At 44.0% G+C, this 26,592-nt stretch overlaps 1 protein-coding gene across 2 annotated transcripts in view; it reads left to right on the top strand.

The window, feature by feature from the left end:
- LOC147444499 (callose synthase 3-like) overlaps window positions 1-26,592 on the top strand; it is a 283,316-nt gene that overhangs the window by 19,581 nt on the left and 237,143 nt on the right. The window contains exons 3-8 of one of the 2 annotated variants that reach the window (XM_086527094.1): window positions 7,711-7,820; window positions 7,902-7,989; window positions 8,071-8,181; window positions 23,235-23,363; window positions 23,457-23,549; window positions 23,635-23,726. In XM_086527094.1, the coding sequence (XP_086383220.1) occupies window positions 7,711-7,820; window positions 7,902-7,989; window positions 8,071-8,181; window positions 23,235-23,363; window positions 23,457-23,549; window positions 23,635-23,726 (623 nt within the window). The remainder of the gene's footprint in view (window positions 1-7,710; window positions 7,821-7,901; window positions 7,990-8,070; window positions 8,182-23,234; window positions 23,364-23,456; window positions 23,550-23,634; window positions 23,727-26,592) is intronic. The other variant, XM_086527095.1, reaches the window with a different exon arrangement.

The raw sequence follows: 26,592 nt of genomic DNA, 5'->3' as shown, positions 1-26,592 counted from the left end.
AAAACAAGGATATGCGAGCGAGGGTGTATCCTCCTTAGCTCGGCAAACCCCCCCCCCCCCCCCGGATGCGGGTGTATACATCAACTCAGCCCACTACGGGCGCAAGCAACCGAGGCAACTTAAATGAAGGCCTTGCACTCGTTGTCCTGCGCAGTGGCAGAGAAATGCACGTGCCCCCCCCCCCCCCCCCCCCAGCAGAGTCAGCTCATGGATCAGACAGGCCCCTGTTGGGTGCTGGCTCAATCCACGCGCAACCCCACTCGTTGTCCTGCGCAGTGGCAGAGAAATGCACGTGCCCCCCCCCCCCCCCCCCTCAGCAGAGTCAGCTCATGGATCAGACAGGCCCCTGTTGGGTGCTGGCTCAATCCACGCGCAACCCCCTCTGTGGGATAAGCTCCCTGCTGCAGCCTCTGCGTGTCCTGCACCTGCGCCCTCTTCAGCCTGCGCGCTGAACCTGCTGTAGTCTCTGCGTCACCTCTTGCTGCCCTGCGTGCGTCACCTCTTGCTGCCTTGCATCTTTTGCATCACCTGCAGAGAGAGAGAGAATCTCCCTGTTCGTTGCCTCCTGATTCCCGAAACCCTAACACACGGGCAGAATTGCCTTGCGTGCTGCCTTTTGCTGCCCTGCACGCCTTGCACCTGCTGTTGCGAGACAGAACCTTACGCGAGAGAGAGAAAGAGAATTCAACTCACCTGTTGCGTCCTGCATCACCTCTTGCTGCCCTTCGTGCATCACCTCTTGCTGGCTTGCATCTGTTGCGTCACCTGCAGAGAGAGAACTCCCTGCGCGCTGCCTCCTGATGCCCGAGAGAACCTTACGCGAGAGAGCCTGCGAGACAAAACCTTGGAGAGAGAGAGAGAGAGAGAATCCATGCAAGAGACACGGAGTGGCTGAGTTCCACTCCCAGAATGCACTGGCTCCAAACCCTAACTCCCTTTTGGTATTGCGTTATATTGCTTTCACAAAGTACAAGGTCTGGGAACTCTGCTCTGCTTCTCCGCACGGTAGAATGCTAGAGAGAGAGAGAGCCCACACATGCCATAAACTGGTGATGTGGCATGGTGACACAACAGATACACACTCTGTCTGGTAGGCAATCCCGGAAAAAGCGGCAGAAATGCTGACGTGGCAGTACGGCAAGTTTTGGATTTTGCGCCAGAAAATCTGTTGACAGTTGTTGACGTGGCAGAGCGTACGGAAGCCGCTTTTTGCGCTGACTGTACGGCAGATTGTACGGAAAAAATCAAGGCTGAGCCCTATGCAAATTTTTGGCAGCTTTCGGGCTTTGCTGTATTTTTAAAAACCTATTTTAAAATATGGCAGCTTTTGGGACTCTGCTTTTAGCATCCCTTGTAAACTTATAAATAAGCGGGCAGGGCTCCCACTCTGTAGAGCATCTGGACGCAGAGTCTGAGAGTGAGAACCCTCCCACTCTCTTGTACTTTGAACACAGATTGGTATGCCGAAAGGGATGCAAGTCTTTGGGGCCAATATCTCTAGGCACAGAACTCCGCCGGCGTGTGTCGAATCAATTGTGAACTGTGAACTGTTTGGAAGTGAGTCTCTGCTGTGTCGCGGTAGAATCTTGACTTGGAGTGTCCAAGCTTGTTATAGTGGTATCAGAGTGCAAAAAGATTCTTCTTCTACGGAGGATGCGATCCTTTTTACAGCTCACACAGCTTTTGGGATAGAATCTGCATGTCCCGACCCTTGACTTATTAGCCACTCCCACCCTTCATACATCGCGCATTGGGCGGGCTCCCGTCTTCATCGCTCTGTCTTACAGGGCATAAAGCTATTAAAAATCCCAAATTACACATGGGTTTTGGTGAAGAATCTGACAGAGATGACATCTCTCAGTGGGAAGGCAAAGGAAAGTTGAAGATCGGGTGCTGGTATCGAAGAAAAGAATGAAGATTTCGACAAATTTTTTTTTCGGACAAGTTTGCCAAAAAAAGGAGTACAAACATCAACTGTAGATTGGCATATGTGTGAACAGATTGTTTAAGTACTCCAAGGACCCGAGATTGGTGATACACCTGAAGAATTACCAGATTGATAAGATTTACTCGAGACGGTGTGTGGCCATTGCTTCTCCTCTCAGGTAGGGAATAAAGCCAAAAAGACAAACGAGTGCAGAAAAACAGAACCTGTACTCGCTGAAAGACATGGACAAGCGAAGCAAAAAAAAGCAAAGCTTCAGAAAGGGCAAGAAAAAGCAAAGAAGCCTAGATTTCGCCCGGTTTCTGACAGTTCTACCGAGGACTCATCCTTAGATACTTCGGACTCCGACGATCACATGTTTTATGCAAAGAAGAAACATTTTTATAAAGCCAACCAATATGACTTCCTCGAAGTTAAAAGCAAGAAAGTAAAATAATATAAGGAAGGTGGACACTCGATTTGAATTCTTTCCGAGATGCTCGAACATGGTGGTTCACTCTTCTACTGAGAAAGGAAGCTCCGGTTAAATGGTTGAAAAGATTTTTATTTCTTCTTGGTTGACTCGGGAGTACGAAAGAGATATATGAACTGCTTGGAATCATCTTCGGATGACCAAGGGAGATTCTTTGGACGCTTATTGCAAGAGATTTTGGAACTCTTTTCTACCAGCCTCTTGAAGGTCTTGTTTAAGGAACAGATTGAGCGGTTTTGCTGCGGACTTCCTACAGAGATCGGAGACTACTGCTTGGAACAGAAGGTGCATTCTTTTGAAGAATTGATGGGTCGTGTGAAACGGGGTTTTTGCGATACAGTCCGGAACTTTGACTTACCCCACAGTTGAGATCTTGACTCAGAGAACCCAACAAACCTTTCACAATGAAAGTAGAAAGAGAAAGAGTTCCCAGAACAAAGAAAAGAATGATACACGTCCCCGATAGACTCTTAGAGAAAGGGGTTATCTATCTCAAAGAGGGGAAGTGTTTTGGATATGTGGAACATGGGCACATCTCCGCAAAGTGTCCCAAAAAGGCACAACAAGAACAGCCTGCAGACAGGCCAGAGAATTCTAGAGCAGCAAAGGAATGTGGTAGAAAAGGCAGATGAAAACATAACTTGTACCACATTGCGTGGGGCTCGAACCGAATTAGATGAACGAAAGTACAAACTTTGCTGCACCTAGGGCAAAGTGAAAGAACAGGAAGTCCTCATTTTCTTTGATGGAGGAGCCAAGGCCAACTTCTTTCCACTTGAATTGGCACCTCAATTTGGGATTACGCCCGACAGGCTGAGGCCACAAGCAGAGGTAGTTCTAGCGGCACCCGGACGGGATGATGCCATTACACCGATCATTGGCAAACTTCGTTTGCAATGTAAGGGGTGTTTAGGCACAAGGACTTCTACGTAATGCCCTTGGGAGGTTGTGATGTCCTCCTCGAAATCCCTTGGTTCCATACGAACAATGCCGTGGTTGACTCTCGGGCTGAGAAAGTGACTTTGACAAATGAAGAGCACAAAGATTGTACTTAATGAAATTTAGCTTCTTTTCTCGATTTTTTGGAGAGAACTGAATGATGATTAAAGATCGAATATGTTTTGACCTAGAAAAAGAACGCCAAGATTTTCTCCACACTCATACCGATTGCTTTTCTGTGGGCCTGCCAGGCGAGTTGCCACCAGCTCGTTTTGAGGATCATACCATTGATCTGATACCTGGAAGCACACCACCAGACCGGCCACCTTACCATGTGAGCCTAGCCCAGAATGAAGAGATTATGAACCAAGTGAAAGACCTCTTGGAAAAGGGTCTTATCTAGCCGAGTACTTCACCTTATTGCTCTCCGGTGTTGTTGGTTTTGAAGAAAGACGGATCTTAGAGAATGTACATTGATTATAGAGTTCTCAATAAAATCACCATCAAGAATAGATTTCCGATTCCGAGGATCGATGATATTCTTGACCGACTATACAGGGATCCTCTTGTTTAAGCAGAATCAATTTAAAGAGCGGATATCATCAAATCCGAATCGCGTTGGGAGATGTCTATAAGACAACTTTTCGGATGACCTTCGGTTTATTCGAGTTTTTGGTGATGCCTTTTGGGCTTACCAATGCTCCAACGACCTTTAACCGAATGATGGACAGGATTTTCAGAGAGTAAAGATCTTTTGTGGGAACTTTCTTTGATGACATTATTGTCTTCTCCAAGGATGAGGCAGAGCATAGAGAACATCTGCTACGGGTCTTTCAGGCATTGCGGGACACAAGTTGGCGATCAATGCAAAGAAGAGTGAATTTTTCCTACCAGAGATACACTTCTTGGGACACATCGTCTCAGCAGTAGGAGTGCGATGGACCCGGCCAAGATAGAGACTATCCGTGACCCGATTTGAAGAATGTCCATGAAGTTAGAAGCTTCTTGGGCTTATGTTCTTACTAGCGGCGGTTCATTAGAAAGTTTGCAGAGGTTGCTTCCCCTTGCATATGTTGACACAGAAAGGAGTCCCTTTCTCGTGGGGACCCACAGAGGTGATTGCCTTTCAGACATTGAAAGAGAAATTGACTACAGGACCAATTTTGACTTTGCCGGATTTGCAGAAGTCATTTGAAGTATATTGTGATGCTTGTGGTCGTAGTCCGAGTGCGGTCTTAATGCAAGGAGGCATATCATTGCCTACGAGAGCCGATTGTTCTCAAGGCCGGAATTGACAGCACAAATATATGAGAAAGAGCTTTTGGCGGTTATCCATGCTCTTACCCAGTGGCGACATTACCTACTCGGAGCCGATTTTACGGTCCTTACAGATCACTAGAGTTTACGCTACTTCTTGTCATAGAAACCGTTATCAAAAAAGCAAATGCAGTGGGCAAACATCTTGTCATAGTTTCACTTCTAGATTGTCCATGTGTAGGGACGAAAGAACTTGGTGGCGGATACTTTGTCCCGGAAGCCGTTGGTTCTGGCTATTTCCACGATACATCATAGGAGCTTCGAGGATATGGTTGATCAGTATGCCACAGATACAAATTTTGCAAATATTTTCACTCAGATACGGAATGGGGAGGTAGTAGCGGGATATTCCATTTGGGATGGCTACTTGATGAAGAAAACGATGTTGTGCGTTACACAACCGTTGAGGGAAAAGGTATTAACTGAATGCCACTGTCCACCATTTACGGGTCACCGCAGCATTGCTACCATCTTGAAAGGTGTGGAGAGATACTTCTTTTGGCCGAACTCAAGAAGGACGTGGATGATTTTGTACGCAGTTGCTTGGTATGCTAGAAGGTGAGGTTTGACAGGCATAAAGCACATGGATTGTTACAGCCTTTACCTATACCCACCCGCCCCTGGGAAAGTATTGCAATGGATTTCATTTTTGATCTCCCGAGAACACAGAGTGGGCACGATGGTATGTGGACTGTTATTGACAGATTTAGCAAGCAAGCTCATTTCATTCCAATGAAGAAAACAGTAAAGCCGGATCACTTAGCGAGACTGTTTGTGGCCCAGATCTTCAGATTACATGGCATGCCTGAGACAATTGTCTCCGATAGAGACTCCAGATTCCCCGAGTTTGTTTTGGAAGGCTATTTGGGAGAACATTGGCACGTGGTTGCAGTTCTCATCATCTTTCCACCCGCAGACAGATGAGCAATCTGAGATTGCAAATTTAGTCGTATTGGATCTTTGTTGGATCAGAAGACTACATGGGAAAGGTTTTTTTTATAACTTTGCTGGAGTATGCCTACAATAACACGATCAAATCTTTGATGGGGAAGGCACCATTTGAGATTATTGAAGGTGCTACAAAGGTTCCACCCTTTCTAAGCACGAAAAATAAGATTTTCTTTTGAAGTTGACCAGTTCACGAGGGACTTGGACTTGGTCCGGAAGGCTTTGGAGAAATCTCCGGAAAGACAGAAAAAAGGCAGCAGATCGACATCGTCGCGATTTGAAATTAAAGGAGAACGATTGGGTGCTCTTACGTTGTGAGAAGGCACACCTGAGAACGAAAAAGGAAAAGGAGCGGCTTTTTCCAAAGATTAGCATGAGATGCTATGGACCTTTCCAGATTTCCGAAAAGATAAATGATGTCTCCTTTAGATTGAAGTTGCCTGATACTTGGAGGATTCACAATGCTTTCCATGTGAGTCTTTTGAAGCCTTTTAAAGGCGATGTGCCCGATGATGGGGAGCCAGATGAGCAACCCGAAGTGGAGGAAAACGAGGAGGTACTCGTTCCAGAACAGATTTTGGCACATAAAGATAGAAAGGTAAAAGGTAAAATGATAAGGCGGTTCTTGCTCAAATTCAAGAGCTATCCCGCATTGGATGCGAAGTGGATGGAGCAGGAGGACCTGGCAGATACTCCTCAGATTGTGAACCTTTACCTTGAAGCATTTAGTTTAGCATAGTCTATTCCAAATTGAGCCCCGAACTCAGCTGGGTGGAATTTGGTGTAGCGGGTATGCACAAGCGAGGAGTCTCTCCACTCCTTTGTCAACAGATTTCCCCGATTTTTGATACTAAAGTCATTGATGTATCTTTTGAGTTTCAGGGATACTGTGAGCTGACAGTATTTTGCAGTATGACTTTATGAAGTGGGATACCCCGATAATATGATATTGATTTGTTCTTGACTTGTCTAAGTGCAGGAGATGATAGATGAAATGACTATAGCATTTCGGTCTGAAAGATCTTGATAGACGTGATTGCAATAAGGATTAGTTAACCGGGCATCTATGAGGTCCTGAGTGGATCTATATGCGATTTCTAAATATGTTGCCGATTAATCATGGTCTGAGATCCGAATGAACTTTTGAATGTGATTTGTCATGTGATGTCAAGTGATGTCCTGTGATGTCGTGTGATGTCGTGTGATGTGACTGTCGATTGGTAAATATGCTAGATGTGTGTTCCTAGTGCGTCAATACTAACAGTAGTGTCTGCAAAGACGGTTCATGGCCTCTGTCTGTTTTGTAGGCGTAATTGAGGGCGATTACAATGCTTTCAAGAGGGGGGTATGTCACAAATTGGTGACGTGGCATGTTGACATAGCAGATACACACTCTCTTTGGCAGGCAATCCCGGAAAAAGGCGGCAGAAATGTTGACGTGGCAATAAGGCAGGTTCCGGAATTCGCGCCGGAAAATCCGTTGACAGTTGCTGACGTGGTAGAGCGTACGGAAGCCGCTTTTTGCGTTGACTATCACAAACTGCTAACGTGTCAAAGCCCTGAAGAATGGAGCCAACTTACAGATGCTATCGAGGGGCCTAAACGCTAAGAAGAACAAGTAACATAAGAAATCCTACCAACTTATGGGGACCCCGTCTGATGGGCCCCCAAGTGACAAAGGATTAAAATAAAGCAGGACCCGCATAGCAGCTGATGACGTGGAAGTTTTCAAAAATTACGATGACAATGTTGACGTGGCAGGCTGTACGGATTTTCGCCTTTTGCGCTGAGTGCTGACGCGGCAGCTGTACGGATTTCTGTAAATTACGCTAGCAGCTTTTTGTCATTGCTTTTGAACCAGAGGCTTTTGAGTTTGAAGGCTTTTCATGTAAAACTGCTTTTGGGGCCTAGGGCCTTTAAATATGAGGCTAGGGCTCATTCTCTGGCATGCTTCTTGGAGAAGGTGCAAAGTCCTCTTGTTCTTATTTGTGTTCTTGGGCTGACATGAATTTATAACTAATCATGATATAAGCAGCCTAATTGCTGCCTATTGTTTACTTATTATGACCATTCTTAGAATGAAATGCAGATAAGTGGAGGAAATTCTGCAAATGACATCAAGGAATTGCATAACTACTATCAGAATCTACTGATTTATGCAGATACCTTGGAGAGGAATTCCAATGGAGGCTCTGATCGGTAGGGCAACAGCTTCATAGCTCCAGATTGGCTGGCAACTTAGTAGTATGAATGTGTCTTGTCTATATATTTTTTCTGCAGTGTACAACTTCGCAAGATGTATCACTCCGTATTGTTTGAAGTTTTGGAAGCATTAAGTTTAAGTGGATCCTGTGACATACCTGCTGAGGTGAGTACAATTTCTTCTGTTTTCTAGTTTTTGCCTGGTTTGTGAGGTCAAAATAATCACTGATGTTTGCAAATGAAATAGATATTAGAATCAGGTGGGGAGCTAGCTGCCAAACAGGAAGTATATGCTGCATATAACATACTGCCGCTTGACCCAGCAAGCTCATCACAAGCAATCATGATGCTAACTGAGGTAATTTGGTTTGGCATTGATACGGACAAAATGAAGCAACAGTATTCATTAAGCCAATGAATTGAATCACATCCTCCTTTCTGGATTGTAACGGTATCGATGAAAACATTTATCTGCTAGTGGTATCTTTTGTCTAATGTGTAATATGTCGTGAAAGTTCCGAAATCTGCAGATGAAAGCAAAACTGGCGAGCTTGCTCTTGCGTGTCGCTATTCAGCTTTGTGATCACATCAAAAATGTCGACAAATTAATTCTCCATTAGTTAAGTACAAAATGCCAAGAAACTACATCTCATCTATGAGGTTAGGGAGAACAAGGAAAACACAGTGCCACCTTGCACAGAACACACTCTCTCTCTAAGAAAATTCAGGAATTTTGCGGGGAAAGAACCCAAACAAATGCGGCCTTTACTGCAAAATGGAAGAATCTGTTACTCTTCATCAAAAAGATACCCTTTCTCCATGTTTGTGGAAAGTCCTTTTCCCATTATCATGGTGTCCTGTTTAAGATGTTTGCAAGCTAATGAAACTCAGCCGACAAAGTGTGAAGAAGCTTATCCTAAATGTCTGCTAATGTCTCTGCTACGAGTCTTCAGATCCTCAAAGCTTGTCGTACTCTCTTTTAAAGTGTGAAGAAGCTCACCTCAAACATCATTCTCTTACAAAGTCTAAAGAGGCTCACGCAACCCTGAAAGCGTGCATGTCTACTAAACCAAGCAGTAAGGCGATTGATTAGTTTCTCATGAATGCATATTTGTTTTAGTTGTCAGTGAGAAACAGGTCTATGAACCTCTGTTTTAGTAATCCGATTGTTATGTCCCACTCATAGGAGAGGGGATCTGGCCCAGACGCCATCGGGATGGGCGTCCAGTGTCCGGGCGGACGTAGTGTGAACCCGGCCAATGTGGCCGGCCATTATTATAAAAGGGAGGCCAAGGCTTCATTTGCAGTTATCGACCCCCATTGGCAGAGTGCTAGTGGTTAGCCCGCGAGGCTAGGAGTGCGCAAGGTCACCTCGAGGAGGTGAGGCAGGGTGGTATGGGACGCTCGGTCTTACAGGTGCACGCCTAGCCTCGCGTTTCTGTAGGCATATTCCCCCAAAGGTTAAAACCTTTTTCCATGAAATCTTCAGATTCAAAGAAGACGACTTCAACAAATCCAGTACCACTGAACTAGCAATCACTGATTGCCTGTCAGTCTCTGGGTGGAACGATGACGAGAACTGCAACCTCGTGCCAATGTTCTCCCAAATAGCCTTCCAAAACAAACTCGTGAATCTGGGGTCTTTGTCGGAGACAATCGTCTCACGCATGCCATGTAATCTGAAGATCTGGGCAATAAACAATCGTGCCCATGCTGTGTTTTCAGGAGATCAAAAATGAAATCTATTGCACTACTTTTCGATGGGCGGATGGGTATGGGTAAAGGCTGTAACAATTCTGGTGCTTTATGCCTGTCAAAAGTTGACCTTCTGGCATACCAAGCAACTGCGTACAAAATTGTCCACGTCCTTCTCGGCCAAACAAAAGTATCTCTCCACACCTTTCAAGGTGGTAACAATGCCACGTTGACCCGTAAAAGGTGGACAGTGGCATTCGGTTAGAACCTTTTCCCTCAACGGCTGTGTAATGCACAACATTGTTTTCTTCATCAAGTAGCCATTTCGAATGAAATATCCCGCTACTATATCCCCATTCTGTATCTGAGTGAAAATATCTACAAAATCTGTATCTGTGGCATACTAATCGACCATATCCTCGAAGCTCCTATGATGTATCACGGAAATATCAAGAACTAACGGCTCAGGGACAAAGCGTCTGCCACCAAATTCTTCTGTCCTTGCACATGGACAATCTAGAAGTGGAACTGTGACAAGATGTTTGCCCACCGCATCTGCTTTTTTGATAGCTACTTCTGTGACAAGAAGTAGCGGTAAACTCTGATGATCTGTGGAGAGCGGAAAATCCGCTCCGAGTAGGTAATGTCGCCACTGAGTAAGAGCATGGATAACTGCCAAAAGCTCTTTCTCATAAATCTATGCTGTCTAATTGGCCTTGAAAACAATCGGCTCTCATAGGCAATGACATGGCCTTCTTGCATTAAGACCGCACCCAAACTACGACCACAAGCATCACAATATACTTCAAATGACTTCTGCAAATCCGGCAAAGTCAAAACTGTTCTTGTAGTCAAATTCTGTTTCAATTTCTGAAAGGCAGTCACCTCTGTGGGTTCCCACGAAAAAAGGACTCCTCTCTATGTTAACAAATGCAAAGGGGTAAGCAAACTCTGCAAACTTTCTGATGAACCGCCGGTAGTAAGAAAATAAGCCAAAGATGCTTCTAACTTCACGGACATTCGTCAAGTCGGGCCAATCACGGATAGTCTCTATCTTGGCCGGATCCATTTGCACTCCTAATGCTGAGACAATGTGTCCCAAAAAAGTGTATCTCTAGGCTCGGCTCACACGGTAAGGTTGCGGTTCGGTGATGTATTTCCAGGTATCAGATCAATGATATGATCTTGAGGACGAGCTGGTGGCAACTCACTTGGCAGGCCCTCTAAAAAGCAATTGGCATGAGTGTGGAGAAAAATCGTGGCGTTCTTCATTCAGGTCAAAACATGTTCGACCTTCAATCATCATTCAGTTCTCTCCAAAAAATCGAGTGAAGAAACTGAATTTCATCAAGTACAATCTCTGTGCCCTTCATTTCTCAAAGTCGCTTTCTCGGCTCGGTAGTCAACCACAGCATTGTTCTTGTGGTACGAAGGGATTTCGAGTAGTACGTCACAACCTCCCAAGGGAATTACGTAGAAATCCTCGTGCCCTAAACACCCCTGACATTGCAAACGAAGTTTGCCAATGATCGCTGTAATGGCAATAGCCCGTCCGGGTGCCGCTAGAACTACCTCTGCCTGTGGCCTGAGCCTGTTGGGTGTAATTCCAAATCAAGCTGCCGATTCAAGTGAAAAGAAGTTGGCCTTGGCTCCTTCATCCATTTGATTCGGTTCGGGACCAGTTCTGCTTTCATCTGCCTTTTCTGCCACGTTCCTCAGCTGCTTTCGAACTCTCTGGCCTTTCTTCATCTTGTTCTTTTGGTGCCATTTTAGGGCATTTCGCGTAGATGTGTCCTGTTTCCCGCATTCAAAACACTTCCCCTCTTTGATGTAGCTGATCCTCTCTCGAAGAGTGAGCCGGGGTCGTGCATCCTTTTCTTTCTTTTCTGGGGTGCGCTTCTTCTTTCCTTTCATTTTAGAAGTCTGTTCGGTTCTCTACGTCATGATCTCATCTGTGGGTAAGTCAAATCGCCTGAATGAATGGAAAAGCCCCGTTTCGTATGACTCATCAGCTCTTGAATAGAATCTGACTTTTGTTCTAAGCATTGATATCGGATCTTTGTAGGAAGTCCCAAGGTAAACCGCTCAATCTGTTCTTTAAACGAGATCTTCTTAAATGAAGAAGCTAGTAGAAAAGAGCTCCAGAATCTCTTGCAATATGCGTCTAATTTATCTTTCTTGGTTATCCGAAGATGGTTCCAGGCAGTTCGTATGTCGCGCTCATACTCTCGAGTCAGCCATGAAGAAATAAAAAGCCTTTTAAATTTCAGCCATTTAAGTGGTGCTTTCTTGTTCAATAGAAGAGTGGACCACCAAGTTCGAGCATTTCCCTTGAAGTAAGAGGTAGCCCTCCCAATCTTGGAGTGCTCTGAGTAATGTCCTCCAGAGAAAGCTATGTCAAATTGCTGTATGAAGGCCAAAGCCTTCGAAGCATCTCGAAATCCAGAAAACGTGTCAAATTTAATTGACTGTCCACCTTCTTTAAATTCTCAGACTTTCTTGCTTTTATCCTCCAAAAAGTCATACTAGTTGACTTATAAAAATTCTTCTTCCTTGCATAAAACTGCTGTCGTCGGATCCAAAGACGAGTCCTTTGTAGAACTGTCCGAAACTGGGCGAGATTTAGACTTCTTTGCCTTTTTGTTGCTCTTTCCGAAGTGTTGCTTTTTGCTTTGTTTTTTTCCTTTTCTGTCTTCTTCGCTCGAGGCAGAAGAGTAGGACTGTTAGAAGAAGAAGAAGAAGAATAAGAAGAAGAAGTGGGTACTCCTCCAAATCGCACATGCTTCTTCTGCTTTCTTGTCGAGGCAAAAGTAGATTGACGACCCAAATAACCCGGGAAGTCAGTGCCTTTCTTCTGCTTTTTGTCGTGCTTTTTGGTTTTGTTCTGCGTGTCAAAAAGCTGGCTAATCCATGCATCAACCACCTTTTCTAATTCTTGCTTTGTAAACCTCCTCGGAGTAGGAGGTTGTTTGAGTGCCAGTTTGAGGAGTGGCTCTGTGGTTTGCCGCCACTGTGAGTGCACCTCGTCGAAGGAGGTCTGGATGAAAAATTTTGCAAGTTTAGGGTCCTTTGCAAAATTCATCATCAACTTTGTCGCATCATCAACCAATCTCCGATGTTCCATCTCTTCAAGCTCCGCCTGAGTAGGCCGAGAGGGGCCGTACTCCTTGTGTGAATCTTCTTCGTGATCTCTTTTCGCATCTCCGGATGCAGAGGAAGTTGATTGTCTTTTGCTTGAATCCATAAGTGCCGCGTAAAACGGATCAAATTTCCCGGTAGAAGACAAATCGGTGGCGCTCTGATACCACTGTAACAAACTTGGACACTCCAAGTCAAGATTCTACCGCGATAGGACATGAATTCACTTGAAAACAGTTCACAATTCACACTTGATTTAACACGGCCCGGAGGAGTTCCGTGCCTAGAGATATTGGCCCCAAAGACTTGCGCCCCTTTCGGTATTTCTTTTTATATTAATCTGCAACTCAAAGAACAAGGAGTGGGAGGGGTCTCAATTTCAGACTCTGCGTGTAGATGCTCTGAGAAGTGGGAGCCCAAGCCACACTTATAAAGGTTTACAAGGGATGCTAAAAGCAGAGCCCCAAAATCTGCCCATAGAAAGCATTAAAAATAAAGCCATTCATCTAACAAGGCTTGCTTGGTAAAGCAACTCAAAATAAAGCTCTTTTTGCTTAGGAATTTTCAGCCATTGCGTAGAAGAAAAAGCAGCCTCTTTTGCATAGAGAACTGTCCGTACAGCCTGCCGTACGCATCTGCCACATCAGCCTGATTTCTCGCCGCAAAACGCGGAAATGCCATACAGTTGACACATCAGCCAGCCTGCGGATTTTTTGGGACCAGCTTGCCAGGGAGAGGGTGTGTGTGTGCTCTGCTCTGTTGCCCCCATGTCCACGGCCATGCCATGCCATGTCACCCATTTGTGATAGAAGGGGCTGATTCAGTCTAGTTCTTCACCCTTTTGCTCCCCAGTGCTCTTAGTACAAAAAAAGGATGGCTCATGGCGCATGTGTATTGATTACCGTGCGTTGAATAAGAATACCATCAAGAATAGGTTTCCTATTCCTAGGATTGATGATATTCTCGATCGTTTAGAGGGTGCTCCAATTTTTAGTAGGATAGACCATAAGAATTGGTACCATCAGATTCGTATAAGGTCAGAGGATGTGCACAAGACTGCGTTTAGAACGACATTTGGTCTTTATGAGTTCCTAGTGATTCCGTTTGGGCTAACAAATGCTCCTGCCACGTTCAACATAATGATGGACCGGATTTTCAGTCGCATCAACAGTTTCTTGGGACGCTCTTCGATGACATGATAGTCTATTCGAAGAATGAAGAGGAGCATAGGCGTCACTTGACCATTGTGTTCGAAGAGCTGCGCAGTCAGGCTACCTGTGAATACTAAGAAAAGTGAATTCTTCCTCGAAGAGATCCACTTTCTTGGCCACATAGTCTCAAAGGGTGGTGTTAGAATGGATCTCGCAAAAACCGAAGCTATTAAGACATGGCCAGACTTGAAGAGTGTGCACGATGTCAGAAGCTTCTTGGGATTGTGTTCCTACTATAGAAGGTTTATCAGGAATTTTGCAGAGATCGCATCACCTCTTCATGCTTTGCAAAAGAAAGAGGTCACTTTCAGATGGACCCAAAAAGAGATTTCAGCTTTTAGTCTCTTAAAAGAAAAGTTGACTTCAAATCCAGTAATTGTTTTGCCAAATCTCAGGAAGTCATTTGTGGTCTAGTGTGACGCGTGTGGCAGTAGCATCGGAGCAGTGCAAGAAAGAGGTCACGTTCAAGTGGACACAAAAAGAGATTTTATCTTTTAATCTCTTAAAGGCAAAGATGACTTGGGATCCAGTAATTGTCTTACCAGACCTCAGGAAGTCATTTGTGGTCCAGCGTGATGCGTGTGGCAATAGTATTGGGGCAGTGTTAATCCAATATGGTCGGGTAGTAGCTTACGAGAGCAGAATCTTGCAAGGGCCAGAAAAGACCATGCAAATCTATGAGAAAGAGCTACTGGCTGTGATTCATGCACTTTCTAGTTGGAAGCACTACCTCTTAGGTGCTGATTTTGTTGCCCAGACAAATCATCAGACCTTGCGATACTTCGTGACACAGTCAAAGTTATCCGAAAAGCATATGCGATGGGCAAACATTCTTTCTATGTTTCACTTTCAGATTTTGCATGTGGAAGGCAAGAAGAATGTTGTGGCTGATGCATTATCTAGAAAGCCACAAATTTCAGCTGCGTCATTCCTTATCATCATGAGCTTGATGACATGAAGGAACAATATGCTACTGATGAAGATTTTGCAAGGATCTTTGGAACAATTGCAAGATGGGCAACTCCATGAGCACTACCTCCTCAAGGATGGTTTTATGATGATGCATGATAGACTATGTGTTACTAGGCCATTACGACATAAGGTTATGATAGAAAGCCATGTCCCACTGTATGCAGGGCATCGTGGCATAGATGCGACAGTAAAAGCGGTCGAGACATTCTTTTATTGACCTACTTTGAGGAGAGATCTGGATGCCTTTGTGCGAGCATGCGTGATTTGCCAAAAGGTCAAGTTTGACAGGCAAAAGGCACCACGGTTATTATAGCCACTGCCTATGGATTTTATCTCGGATCTTCCAAGAACGCCGATAGGGAATGATGGTATATGGACCATTATTTGCAAGTTCAGCAAGCAGGTTATTTATGTACAATGTTTTCAAGCACCATGGTATACCACAGTCTATTGTCAGTGATCGTGTTACTCGTATGACGAGCTTGTTTTCGAGAGGCTTGTTTGAAAACATGGGCACTACGCTCAAGTTTTCACCCTCATTTCATCCACAAACTGATGGCCACAAACTGATGGACAGTCAGAAGAGGCTAATCCTAATGTCTTAGATCTATTGAAGTGTTATGTGTCAAATAATAAGGGCAAGTGTTATGTGTCAGATAATAATGGGAAGTGGAAACTGGCTCTACCCATGTGAGTATGCGTACAACAATACGGTGCATTCGTCAACAGGCAAGGCACCTTTTGAGATTGTTGGGGGTGGCAAAAAGGTTCCTCCCATTTCGCACACAAATGACAAAATTTTTGAGGCAGATCGATATGTAGAGAACATGGATGAAATGTATAAGAAAATCAAGCTTGCCTTGGAGAAGACTCAGGCAAAGCAGAAAAGGGTTGCTGATCGTCATCGTCGTGAATTGTTGGATTGGATACTTTTATGATTTGAAAAGGCAAGGTTAAAGAAGATGAAGGGCAAGGAATGGTTGTAGGGGCCCAAATGAGAGATGGTCTATCAAAGAGCAAGGCTAACCAATGGAGCATAAGACCTTAGGGTTAGCTTCATTGAAGACCTCCAATAATGTGTGTAAAAGTCCTTTGAACTTAGGTAAGCTAGGGCTGAGCTTGAGGTGGGAACCCGGCCTAAGCTTAAGGTGCTTGATGATTGAGGTGCTTGAGATGCTTGAGGTGCTTGATGATTGAGATGCTTGAGGTGCTTGTCATGCTTGAGATTCTAGGTGGTTGCACTTGAGGTGAGAACCCAGCCCAAGCTTAAAGTGTTTAAGGGCCAAGCTTGTGGTGGGAACTGGGCCTATGCATGAGGGGCTTGAGGTGTCAAAAAGTCCAAATTCAATCCCTACAAGGAGGGGGCGAGCCCTACAAGAGGGGGGATGAGAGAGAACACCCACACACTCACACAAGGCATGCATGGTACAAAGAAAGAAAAAGGGACACTTGTCAAGTTCCTCTTCATGTTACCCTCATGGTGTGTCTAAAGCCTATTGGTTGGACACCGAAAGGTCCAATGATAAATTAGGAGATTTAATTAATTTATTTTTCATTTATCAAGTCTTCTCTCTCAAAGGGGAAAGGGGGACACTTGTCCCAAGGCTACCCTTGTTGCTTGTAATGCCTCCTGCTTGGGATTGGCTAGGCTTGGAGGGGTCCAATGAGCTTCAAGCATGAGCTAAAAGGGGGGTTCGACCAAAGCAAGCTAGGGGGTTGTTAGGGGGTATACTCTCCCACACACTCTCATTATGCAATGTGCAAAGTGCAAGAGCTCCCTCTCCTTCACCAAGGAAGTAGAGATTGAGAGCCTTCACCAACACTCTTGGCTATGGAGTGCAAATCCAACCAAGAGCTATGCTTCAATGCTTAAGCTTGCCATCTTCTCCATCTTGATTACTATGCTATTATGTATGCTAGCAAGAAGAGTTATGATAAGTGAGGAACTAATTCTTTCTCCTATGAAATGTTTCTTCTTCCTCTTCCCTACTTTCATTCCCTGCTAGCCCTCTCCACCTTCGAAGGTGTTTTAGGTCTTGGGACTGAGGCTCGGGATAGTTAAAGCTTTCTTCAAAGTTTATGTTATGTTTGTGATGCATGAAGCTTTCCGTCTTCATTGCATCACCTAGGTCACAAGGAACACAAAGATTGTATTGTAACAAGTCTCTCTTAATGGGAGAAATCATAATACAAATGCCTAATCTGGTCCTCACTGTTGTCATGTTCTCTAAATTCTCTCTTTTGCAAAAGTATTGTTCATGCCAAGTTAACTAATGGCTATGACTATGTTGTTATGTTCAATTATGTTCACCCGCGATGCTCACAAAGTAATATCTCAAAAGTATTCTCATTAATTTCCGCTACTCTCAAGTTAAATAGGCAAATTCCATTACATCCACTTGTGGATGCAAAGTGGGTGGAAGAGTGTGAATTGTTAGTGTCGTCGAATGTATTGCAGCTTTACCTTGAGGCCTTTGGGTTACAGCCTACATATGCCCCAACTCAACGTGCTCAAAGAAGGGGTAATGCTGGAGCTAGCGGATTCAGTGCAATAGAAGTGGACATTGCTCTGCAAGCGCTAAAAGTGTTATGCTCACTTCTATCGTAGATGAAATGACAAAAAAATGGAAGTCTCATTAAGTCATTTATATCTATGTTTCATGACCTTTCGTGCGGATACATGTGATGATAAAAGGGTGCTAATCACACTAAATAATCTATGGCATGTATATTTGGCATGCAATCGAGCATGTTGGCGATTTCAAGAGGGGGGTATGTCACTAGGCTGTCGCAACCACTAACCTTATTTGTTGGTTTCTTTCCCTTGATTTTTATTTAATTTTTGAATCCCTATTTTTGAAGTCACAAATGGCTAGACATTGTGTGGCCACTGTAAAACGGCCGACAGCCGAGAGTTTCACCCGCAGTCGGGAAGGGCAGGTCGCCACGAGATTGTCGGGCCAATCGGCATTGGAATCCGATCTGTAAAAGGGTATCTAGGCTCAGTTCAAAGTCATTTAGGCCCCTCGCTATGTCACAAGACGGACACCACGTGCCAATAGAAAAGAACAGATTGAATAGACTTTTAACACTTCAATAACAACTGAACTGAAAGAGAGAGACGACACGCGACACGGAGTGGCGGAATTCCAACAGTGAGAGTATTGGCCCCAAACCTTGGCGTCCCTTTTGGTATTTCTTTATATTGCATCAACTCAGTACAAGCCGGTACTCCAGATTCTGCACCTTCTCCAGGAAGCATGCTAGAGAATGAGCCCTAACCTCATATTTAAAGGCCCTAGGCCCCAAAAGCAGTTTACAGTAAAAAGCCTTCAAACTCAAAAGCATCTGGTCCAAAAGCAAAGCCAAAAAGCTGCCAGCGTAAATCACGGAAATCCGTATAGCTTGCCACGTCATCAGCCAACGAAAAACACGAAAATCCGTACAGCTTGCCACGTCATCATGTTAGTGCAATTTTTGGAAATCTGCCACGTCATCAGTTTGTGTGTGTGTGTGTGTGTGTGTGTGTTTATTTTAATCCTTTGTCACTTGGGGCCCCATCGAACGGGGTCCCCATAAGTTGGTAGGACTTCTTCTTCTGTTACTTGTTCTTCTTAGGGTTTAGGTCCCTCGGCCGACATCGGCAAGTTGGCTTCCTTCTTCAGGGCTTTGACACGTCAGCAGTTTGTTACACTCTACACTTATAAGTCGGCGGGTACTAGAAAAATAACTCAAAAGAGGCATAAGGGACACATGGCGGCTCCAGATGCACTTGCCAAGTCTGCAAGAAGAGGGGGGCACCTGTTTTGAGAGAGGGGGCTAATTTTTGGCTCATAAGTGACTATAGTGTATGTGTGAGTAGTGGGTGCAGGTGATCACAGCTTTAATGGAAAGTTTGCCTTCTCCCTTGCTCTATATAGCGCGATCATTTTCTCTCGTGGATCTCTCTCTCCCCTTTGCACATATGGTAATGCCCCACTAGTTGGGCTTCTCAGATGACCATGTACAATTATGGGGTTTTATGCGCCTTTGCCAAGGCGGCAAGAGCCTTCTATACAGGAACCGAATTAGCTAATTGCTAATCCCTCACAAGTACGCACAGTTCCATCGCGAAGGATTGAAAAGACAAAGAGTTTTCTCTTGTGAAATCTCTCCGTTTCAAAGGGGAATCGTGCCATTGCGTGCGGGAGCACCTGAGACACACGTAGACGTGTTCGCTCCGCCCAAAACGATCCAAAGCAGAAAATTACAGCCTGCTGTGTTTTCTGCAGGTTTAGGGTTTTGCACCTTAACTGCAGGACATCCCCAGGGAAGCCTCGGGAAAGCCTCTGGATGCTTAAACAGTGCTTTGGGCACCTAACAGTGTCAAAACAGGGAATTACAGCACGCTGAAACTGACCTGCAGCTCATTAGAAAGCTGCCCGAACCGCAAGGGAAAGTGTCCTTGATGTGTACTTTTGACCTACAGAGGTTTTTGCACCGTTATGTTGGTGAAATTGGGTCAAAAACTTGCGACTACAGCCATGGACAGGTTTGGACAGCATGGTGAGAATTAGGTGAAAGTGTTCGGATTGTCAATTCGCAATAAGAATAAAGAAATACCGAAAGGGGTTCCAGTCTTTGGGGCCAAGAGGGTGTCACTGTCTGCTTGGTGGTACTATAGCTGCCAGGTCGTGGTTTGTGTGAAGTGTTAATTCTAGTCACAGGCTTATTCGTGAAGTTCCTTTGTGTCGTAGAGTTTATCAAGTAAAGAATCAGGTGAGAGCTAAATTCTACCGCCCTACGGGCCGGTTTCATTGAGAACAATCACTTCATGGGCGGATGTCCTCATACCAGAACGCAAAAGAAGGTTGTTGAAGCTGAAGAGTGGATTGAGGTTGCAAAGAAGGGAAAAGCCAAGATGGTTGAAGCTACACCGACAACCACCATTATCAATATGACCATTGAGGAAGAGCCGAAGAGGAAGATTAGAGCCCTTCACGTGCGTGTCACAGGCCTTAAAGACATTGGAAATGTGGAAGAAGTGAAAGAACTCTTGAAACGCATGGGCATTATTGAAGCCGCACACAAGCGCATGGAGAGTGGGGATGAAAGGAAATGGTGGGGAAGGAAGTTCTAAAGAAAGAGCACTCATTTTACCTTTCTCTACTGTGGAAACTAAAAGAGAGTTCTTGAAGAAGAAAACAACTCTTAAACAAACTGGGATATTTTTGGGCGATGGCCTCACTTTAGCACAAATTGCACACATGCAAGAGCTGATGCCAAAAATCAAGCCTATGAGGGAGAAGGGAAAAATTGCTTTCTATAGAAGGGGGAGAGTAGTGATCTTGCAAAGACGCAATACATGACGGTGCAAGACCTATCAGACTAGTCTTAAAATGGCAATATGGAACTGTAATGGATCAATGAAGCTAGATGTTGGTGTCACACTGCCTAGAGTGACAGGATACCATTGGGAGCCCACATGTAAACAAGAGGTGAGATCAAAGCATAGAGGATGTGGGTTGGGAGGTGTGGCAGTTTTATTCAAAGAAGAGTTGCACCCTCTCATTCGTATTGTTTGGAGAGATGAGCATGCTAGATATATGTGGGTCAAGGTGAGAGCAAAGACGGGGAGGCCACTTATATTGCAATATGCTATTTCCCCCCGAGAAATCATGTATGGCAGTCACCATGCATGATTTCAAATGAGGACATACGGGAGTTCTTTAGGGATGGGGATGTCATCCTCCTAGGGGGCCTCAATTTGAAGACGGGCCACTCTCAAACAACCTTCTACGATACCTTAGAGCAGATGTTAAGAGAGCTAGATGTCAGCGACCTGGGATTCGCCAGGTGTTCACAGTATGTGGTGCATAATGAGTATGCGAGATATTTGACAGACATGGGGACTACACATGGAGTGGCCATCCTGAAGGGCCTACAGAGATTTCCAACAGCAAATGGGTTCACTTGTTTTCTCACAGACATGGGGCTAGCACAATGGACTATGTTATGGCTTAGCCAAGTTTTATACCATCTCTTCAGGATTTTACAATCGGCCCCAAGCTTGTTGGGGTAGCAATAGATCATGCCCTCCTCACATTTACAGTTTCATTCCAATTTAGTAATGCTCCATTGGCCCAGTCATCTATGCATACTAGATACACTATTACATAGGAGATTGACTCTGTCTACATGGATAGTGTTTATAGACGCCTAGCTACAGAGGAGCCAGGACGCCTTTTAGAGGAGCTTACCCACATATTGACAAAGACTTTACATGATGCAACAGTAGAGGCATATCCACACACCCAACCCGGGCACAGACGATGTTTTGGGCGTATGCTCCAAAACCGTTGGTATGATGAGGAGTGTAGAGAGAGGAGAGCCACACTTCAAAGAGAGGTGCTCTTTGGAGCCATTACTCATAGACAGTCGCAGATAGCCTTCCGGCGCCTGGTGCGACGGAAGAAGAGGACTTACCTTGCCCGGTTAGAGGAGGACTTACCTTGCCCGGTTAGAGGAGTTGTACAAGCTATTCATGAGCTAGGACTCAGCGAGGCATGGCAATTTTGTCATGAGATTTACCCCCCACCGACTATCACATCAAACGAGATTTGGGGCGCATATGCAACATTTGCGATCACTTGTAGTTTCCAGGCGGGAGTCTCTCCTTGTGCTAGCGTTGGAAAATTTGAGTAGAGAAGGAGCACTAGTGGTGCTTTTATAGGCTCTGGAGAGCGGCAGGAATAGCCGGTCGAGACTCGTGCAACAATAGCACGTGGAAGCAGGGCTGGAATAGCCAGAGAGAGTGAGTTGGCGGAAACTCTAGAGAGAGGAGAGAGAGATTGCTAGCTGTTTTTGTAGATTGGGGGACGCTACCTTTTTTTTTAAAGCATTATTTTGAGTAGTGTGCAGCTGGAGTGTGAACCTGTTCAAAACTCTAAAAATTGATGCAATAAACAACACTCCCGAGGGGTCCCTCGATGCAACCTCATGCACAGATGCAATGCAAACATAGATTTCCTCGCAGAAAAATATCTGCTTTCGTGAAAAGCACCTGAAAATATCTTGCTTTTAATTAAAAGCTTCTCAAAACCCATCTTTATTCTTGTGCCTGCGTCTTTACGCGTAATCCTTTACCAAGTTTGGATTTCCTCCCAGATCAATGAAATATTCCCTATTCAACGCTCCCGTCACCCATCATGTGACCATTGGGAATACCAATTTCTCGGTCTCTCCCACCGAACTTATGGATTAACTCCTTCATGATGCTTAATGTCACCCATCATATGACACACCAAAGCTGTCCTTTCCTAATGGCTTTTATCAGTTCCACTAGACAGTTCCTATCTTTAACAGTTCAAGTGTACACATTTAAATATTCTAATTTCATAAAATAGACATTACTCAGAAAATAAGAAAATAGTCCATTTAGCAATAGTATGGACACTAATCACTATTATGACTTTAACTCTAATGATATGCTTGAAACTCAAGTTGAGAATACCAAGAGGACTGAGAACAGCTCAAAATTTGAGTAGACCACTATCAAAATGAACCCATTACATGGGAGAGAGTAGGTGTGGTTGGAGAGAGGAGGTGCGATTGGTAGGTGTGATGGGAGTTGGTAGGTAGATGAGATGGAAGCACTTTTAGATAGCTCCAATGGATGGGAGATAGGTAGACCTTTATTCTAAAGTAAAATAAAGGTAATTGAGCCTTCCAAATGACTACACATTTCTACAGTATGCTGAAGTATACTCCAAGGAACCTGGCTTTATGTGACACCATAAATCTTAAAGCTCAATGGATGCGACTAATTTGTTCAAGCATGTCACTCATTGGCAGCATTATCGTATCTAGAAGGAGCATTAGTAAAATAAAAACGCATCGAATGCTAGGGATAAGCAGAGATTTCTCACTAAGTATTCTGCTCTGTTGAGGCCCTATTTACTTGCACACTGGCAGATTGTATCACAACACCTTGCATAGAATAGTCAAGAACCATTCGTCTTGTCAAAGAGTCGCAAGGACATCATTTCTAACCAGCGTGACAATCCCCACATAGTTCGTACAGCCAACATAATCAATCCTTTTATGATATGCAAGGATATGCTAGAGCTCATCTCCAATAGGCCTCCAACCAACCTGAGAATCTCAAAGTATCTTGAGAACTAAGTTCAGTAACTTGCAAAGTAGGATCATTGGTCGCCAAATGCTGTCAAAGTGGCAGTTTTATAATGGAACAAGCTTCAAATCAGTATCCATCTAATAAATTCAACTCTGAGTAAATTTTAGCTTATGTAACTGCATGAATGGAATGTTTGAAAATCTGACATCCAAACGTTGATGAAGGTACTAAGAAATTGTGGACTTAAGCCCCCTAAGATCAGCAATGCGGTTTTTTCAGATAAGGTTCGCTTTGTCAACAATACAAAATGTTATCAAATTGCCATGGCCTCCTGATGTGCTCGAGCATGAGAAGAAGAGTCCTGGTGTGGATATTTTCAATTGGTTGCAAATCATGTTTGGCTTCCAGGTTAAAGAATCCTGCATCAATTTTTTTAAAAACAGGAAGGCTTGCAAAGAAAACAAACGTTTCTTTCTTACATCTTATATATTATTTTTTCAGCAAGGCAATGTAATGAACCAAAGAGAGCACTTAATTTTGCTGATTGCAAATGTAAGAACAGCTAGATTTTCACGTGAAGATGACGATGAGAAGGTTGGTTTCCAAGTTCTTGGTGGAAGATTGATAGCGTGGTCTTTGAAACTGGAGTGTCTCTGAGAAAATTATTTGCTTCATTCAGTTAAGGGCATTGGTCTTGTCGTTCATTGAGAGGAAACTGTTGAAAAACTATAAGAGGTGGTGCAAGTCTTTGGGCTGTGAATGCAACTTGAGGTATTTGCATACTTGTTTTCCCTCTTCTTGTACCTGTTATGATTCCTTCTTCTTGTAGCTTTTATTAGAAACTTTTTCAATTACTTTTGAGCTAAAGGGGTTTTCTCAGCTGTCTTTGATGGCCACAACGTTTTTAAAGGACTAAGAAACAAAAAAGTAAGATCCAACAAAGCTATAAGTTGTTCAGTATGTCCCACTAAAAGCCAAGGGCCAAAATGACAAAGATGCTAAGCTTTAAACCTGTAGATTACATTAAATATTACATATTTTAGTGCTGCATGTCAGATAGAATTGAGATGAAACGCACTGTTGACTTCTGTAAGTGGCTACAATGACCTATGAAAGATAAAACTTTTCTCTACAACAAAAGAATATCCTAGTAGATAGACACAATGTGGATGAGGCTGTGGTTGAGTGCAATAGAAGGGAAGAAATGGCAATAGGATATGAAAGATAAATGTAGGGTGAGCTGGAAGTAAGGTAGGTAATACAAATGTAGGGCGAATGGCATCATAAAATGAACTGCTGCATCCGATCTCTGCATATAGAGACGATCTTCTCTGTAGTGAAAACTCGACTAGGCTAAGCGTCATCCCTGTCAATAATATCTTGACTCTGCTGTTGAACACACCACCTATATAGTTGTCTCCATTTGAGCTGTCCTTCCACACGGATCTCTGCAGTATAGAGTCATTCTCCTCCATAGTGAAAAATTGAGTAGGCTGAGCGTGGTGCCTGTTAGTGATGTCCTGAATCCTCTGTTGAATGTGACATGTATATAGTGGTCTCTGTGTGAGGCTCGGTCATGTCATGCACTGTTACTGCATAGATCCATCTACCTGTGTGCTGGTCCTTTTTGTACTGAACCCTTTTTGAACAGGATCATCCAATGAGCTGTCCTTCCACACGGATCTCTGCAGTATAGAGTCATTCTCCTCCATAGTGAAAAATTGAGTAGGCTGAGCGTGGTGCCTGTTAGTGATGTCCTGAATCCTCTGTTGAATGTGACATGTATATAGTGGTCTCTGTGTGAGGCTCGGTCATGTCATGCACTGTTACTGCATAGATCCATCTACCTGTGTGCTGGTCCTTTTTGTACTGAACCCTGTTCCTAAAAAATGTATTTTTTGGTCAACAGATCTCTAGCATTTACATGAATGGACCTCTCTGATCTCTATAATCCAGAGACATACAAAGTGTGCCTTAGTATTTGGTGCAAACAGGCATATTTTCTGCTTAGGTGTGTGCCACTCCACCGTGTGCACCGATCTATCTCTGACTATCAGGAGGTTCATATTTGGCCAATAGCACATCTCAGTCCATGTGACAGCTGTGTATCCATGTACCTAGCTTGCTTTTTATGCTTTTTAGAGCAAAATAGACCCTGTTTAGCCATGGAAGTCATTTGAAGCTGATTTCTTAGGTCTCCACATGCGCCTCCAAGCACTTTTGCGCCGGTCAACTATGGGGCAACTCTGGTCAAATTTGTCAAAAAGAGGTCAAACCAATCTATCATCTGTAGTGTGAAGAAGATGCTTAGAAAGCTCTCTTCATCCCTATCTCTTTGTAGATTCAAGCGAGGTCCTGCTAGTATCAACCTATACGATTTCTTGTCTTATAAACTCACTGGTCTGCGGATGGCTCGAAGGGAGAGATGGTGCATCAAGAGAGCACTTGAACGGAGGTCACCTGTCCATGCTGAAGCTGTCTAATTCTGTGCTATCCATAATTTGATTGTTTGTTAAGCTGCCACAGCTATGTACCCTAAGATATAGTGAGCACCTCAGCTATGAAGTGCCAAGCTTTGCTCTCAATATCTCGTGAGGGACAGAGTTATTTTCTTTTGTGCTCGAGACTTGGTTCTTTCTTAGCGCATCATGAAAGCATTTTCACTTTCTTGTAAGGCAATAGAGTGGCTAAGATGTCTGGGCAGCCTCTTGCTATCTTTTGATTGATTCAAGAAGGCTTATGATTAGGTAAGTGGGACTTGGTGGAGGCTGCTATGCAGCAGTTTGGGTTCTTCTCACAATATTCATTGGAGTTATAGGATTGTATAGATCTTCTCTTTGCCAGTGAATCTTTTCATCTAAGCGTCTTGATCTGGCAAAAGGACGTTGGTTGTCTTCTTGTTTTTCTCATTGTTTGTGAAGATGATATTCTTTTTGCAGGCGTTAGCCCCATAATTAAGGTATACAAATGGATTTTCGAGGCATGATTATGGAGATGACATGGCTCTGCATTCACTTTTCTTATAGAAGATGCTTGATGCTTGAGGTAGCTGTATTCCTGTTTTGTGTCGCAAGTGTTGCTGAGTTCAATTTTAGCAATCATTTTGGCCAGTAATGTAGATATCTAAGGTTTAGAGGTTGGTCTAGATATCTCCCCTTCTTAGGAGTTTTCTCCTATTATTGCCTAACTTTTGTAGAAACTTGGTCATTTGTTGCCTTTCAATCTCGCCTAGATGGGTAGAGCTTTTGTGGTTAGCCACAATTATTCTGCTTCATTGTTTATTTTCTCAACTGGATCCTGGACTAGTATTCATTTCTATATATGAAGGTGACTCTGGGATAATTTGGATGGTATTAGTGACAACCTTGTTTGAGTAGTGCAGCCCCCTGTGCTCAAGGAGTTCTCCTCAAACAAAATCCTTACAGGTCCTTAGCATAGCAGTGAAGTATCATGCGGCACTTTCGAGCTGCTATTGGAATTAAATAACAACCATTTACCATACGAGAGTTTTCATTCATTATCAAATGGTCTTTTAGGTGTGGCTTGTAGCCCATAATCTTTTTTTAAATTCTTCTTTCCAGGTTTTAGGTTATTTATTTTTTGGTCTATCTCAAGCATCTGATTGAACATTTGATGG

The sequence above is a fragment of the Adiantum capillus-veneris genome, chromosome 13 (assembly GCF_014529385.1).
Source record: "Adiantum capillus-veneris isolate H3 chromosome 13, ASM1452938v2, whole genome shotgun sequence".
In the NCBI taxonomy this organism is placed as follows: Eukaryota; Viridiplantae; Streptophyta; class Polypodiopsida; order Polypodiales; family Pteridaceae; genus Adiantum; species Adiantum capillus-veneris.
This window is presented reverse-complemented; position numbering and strand designations above follow the sequence as displayed.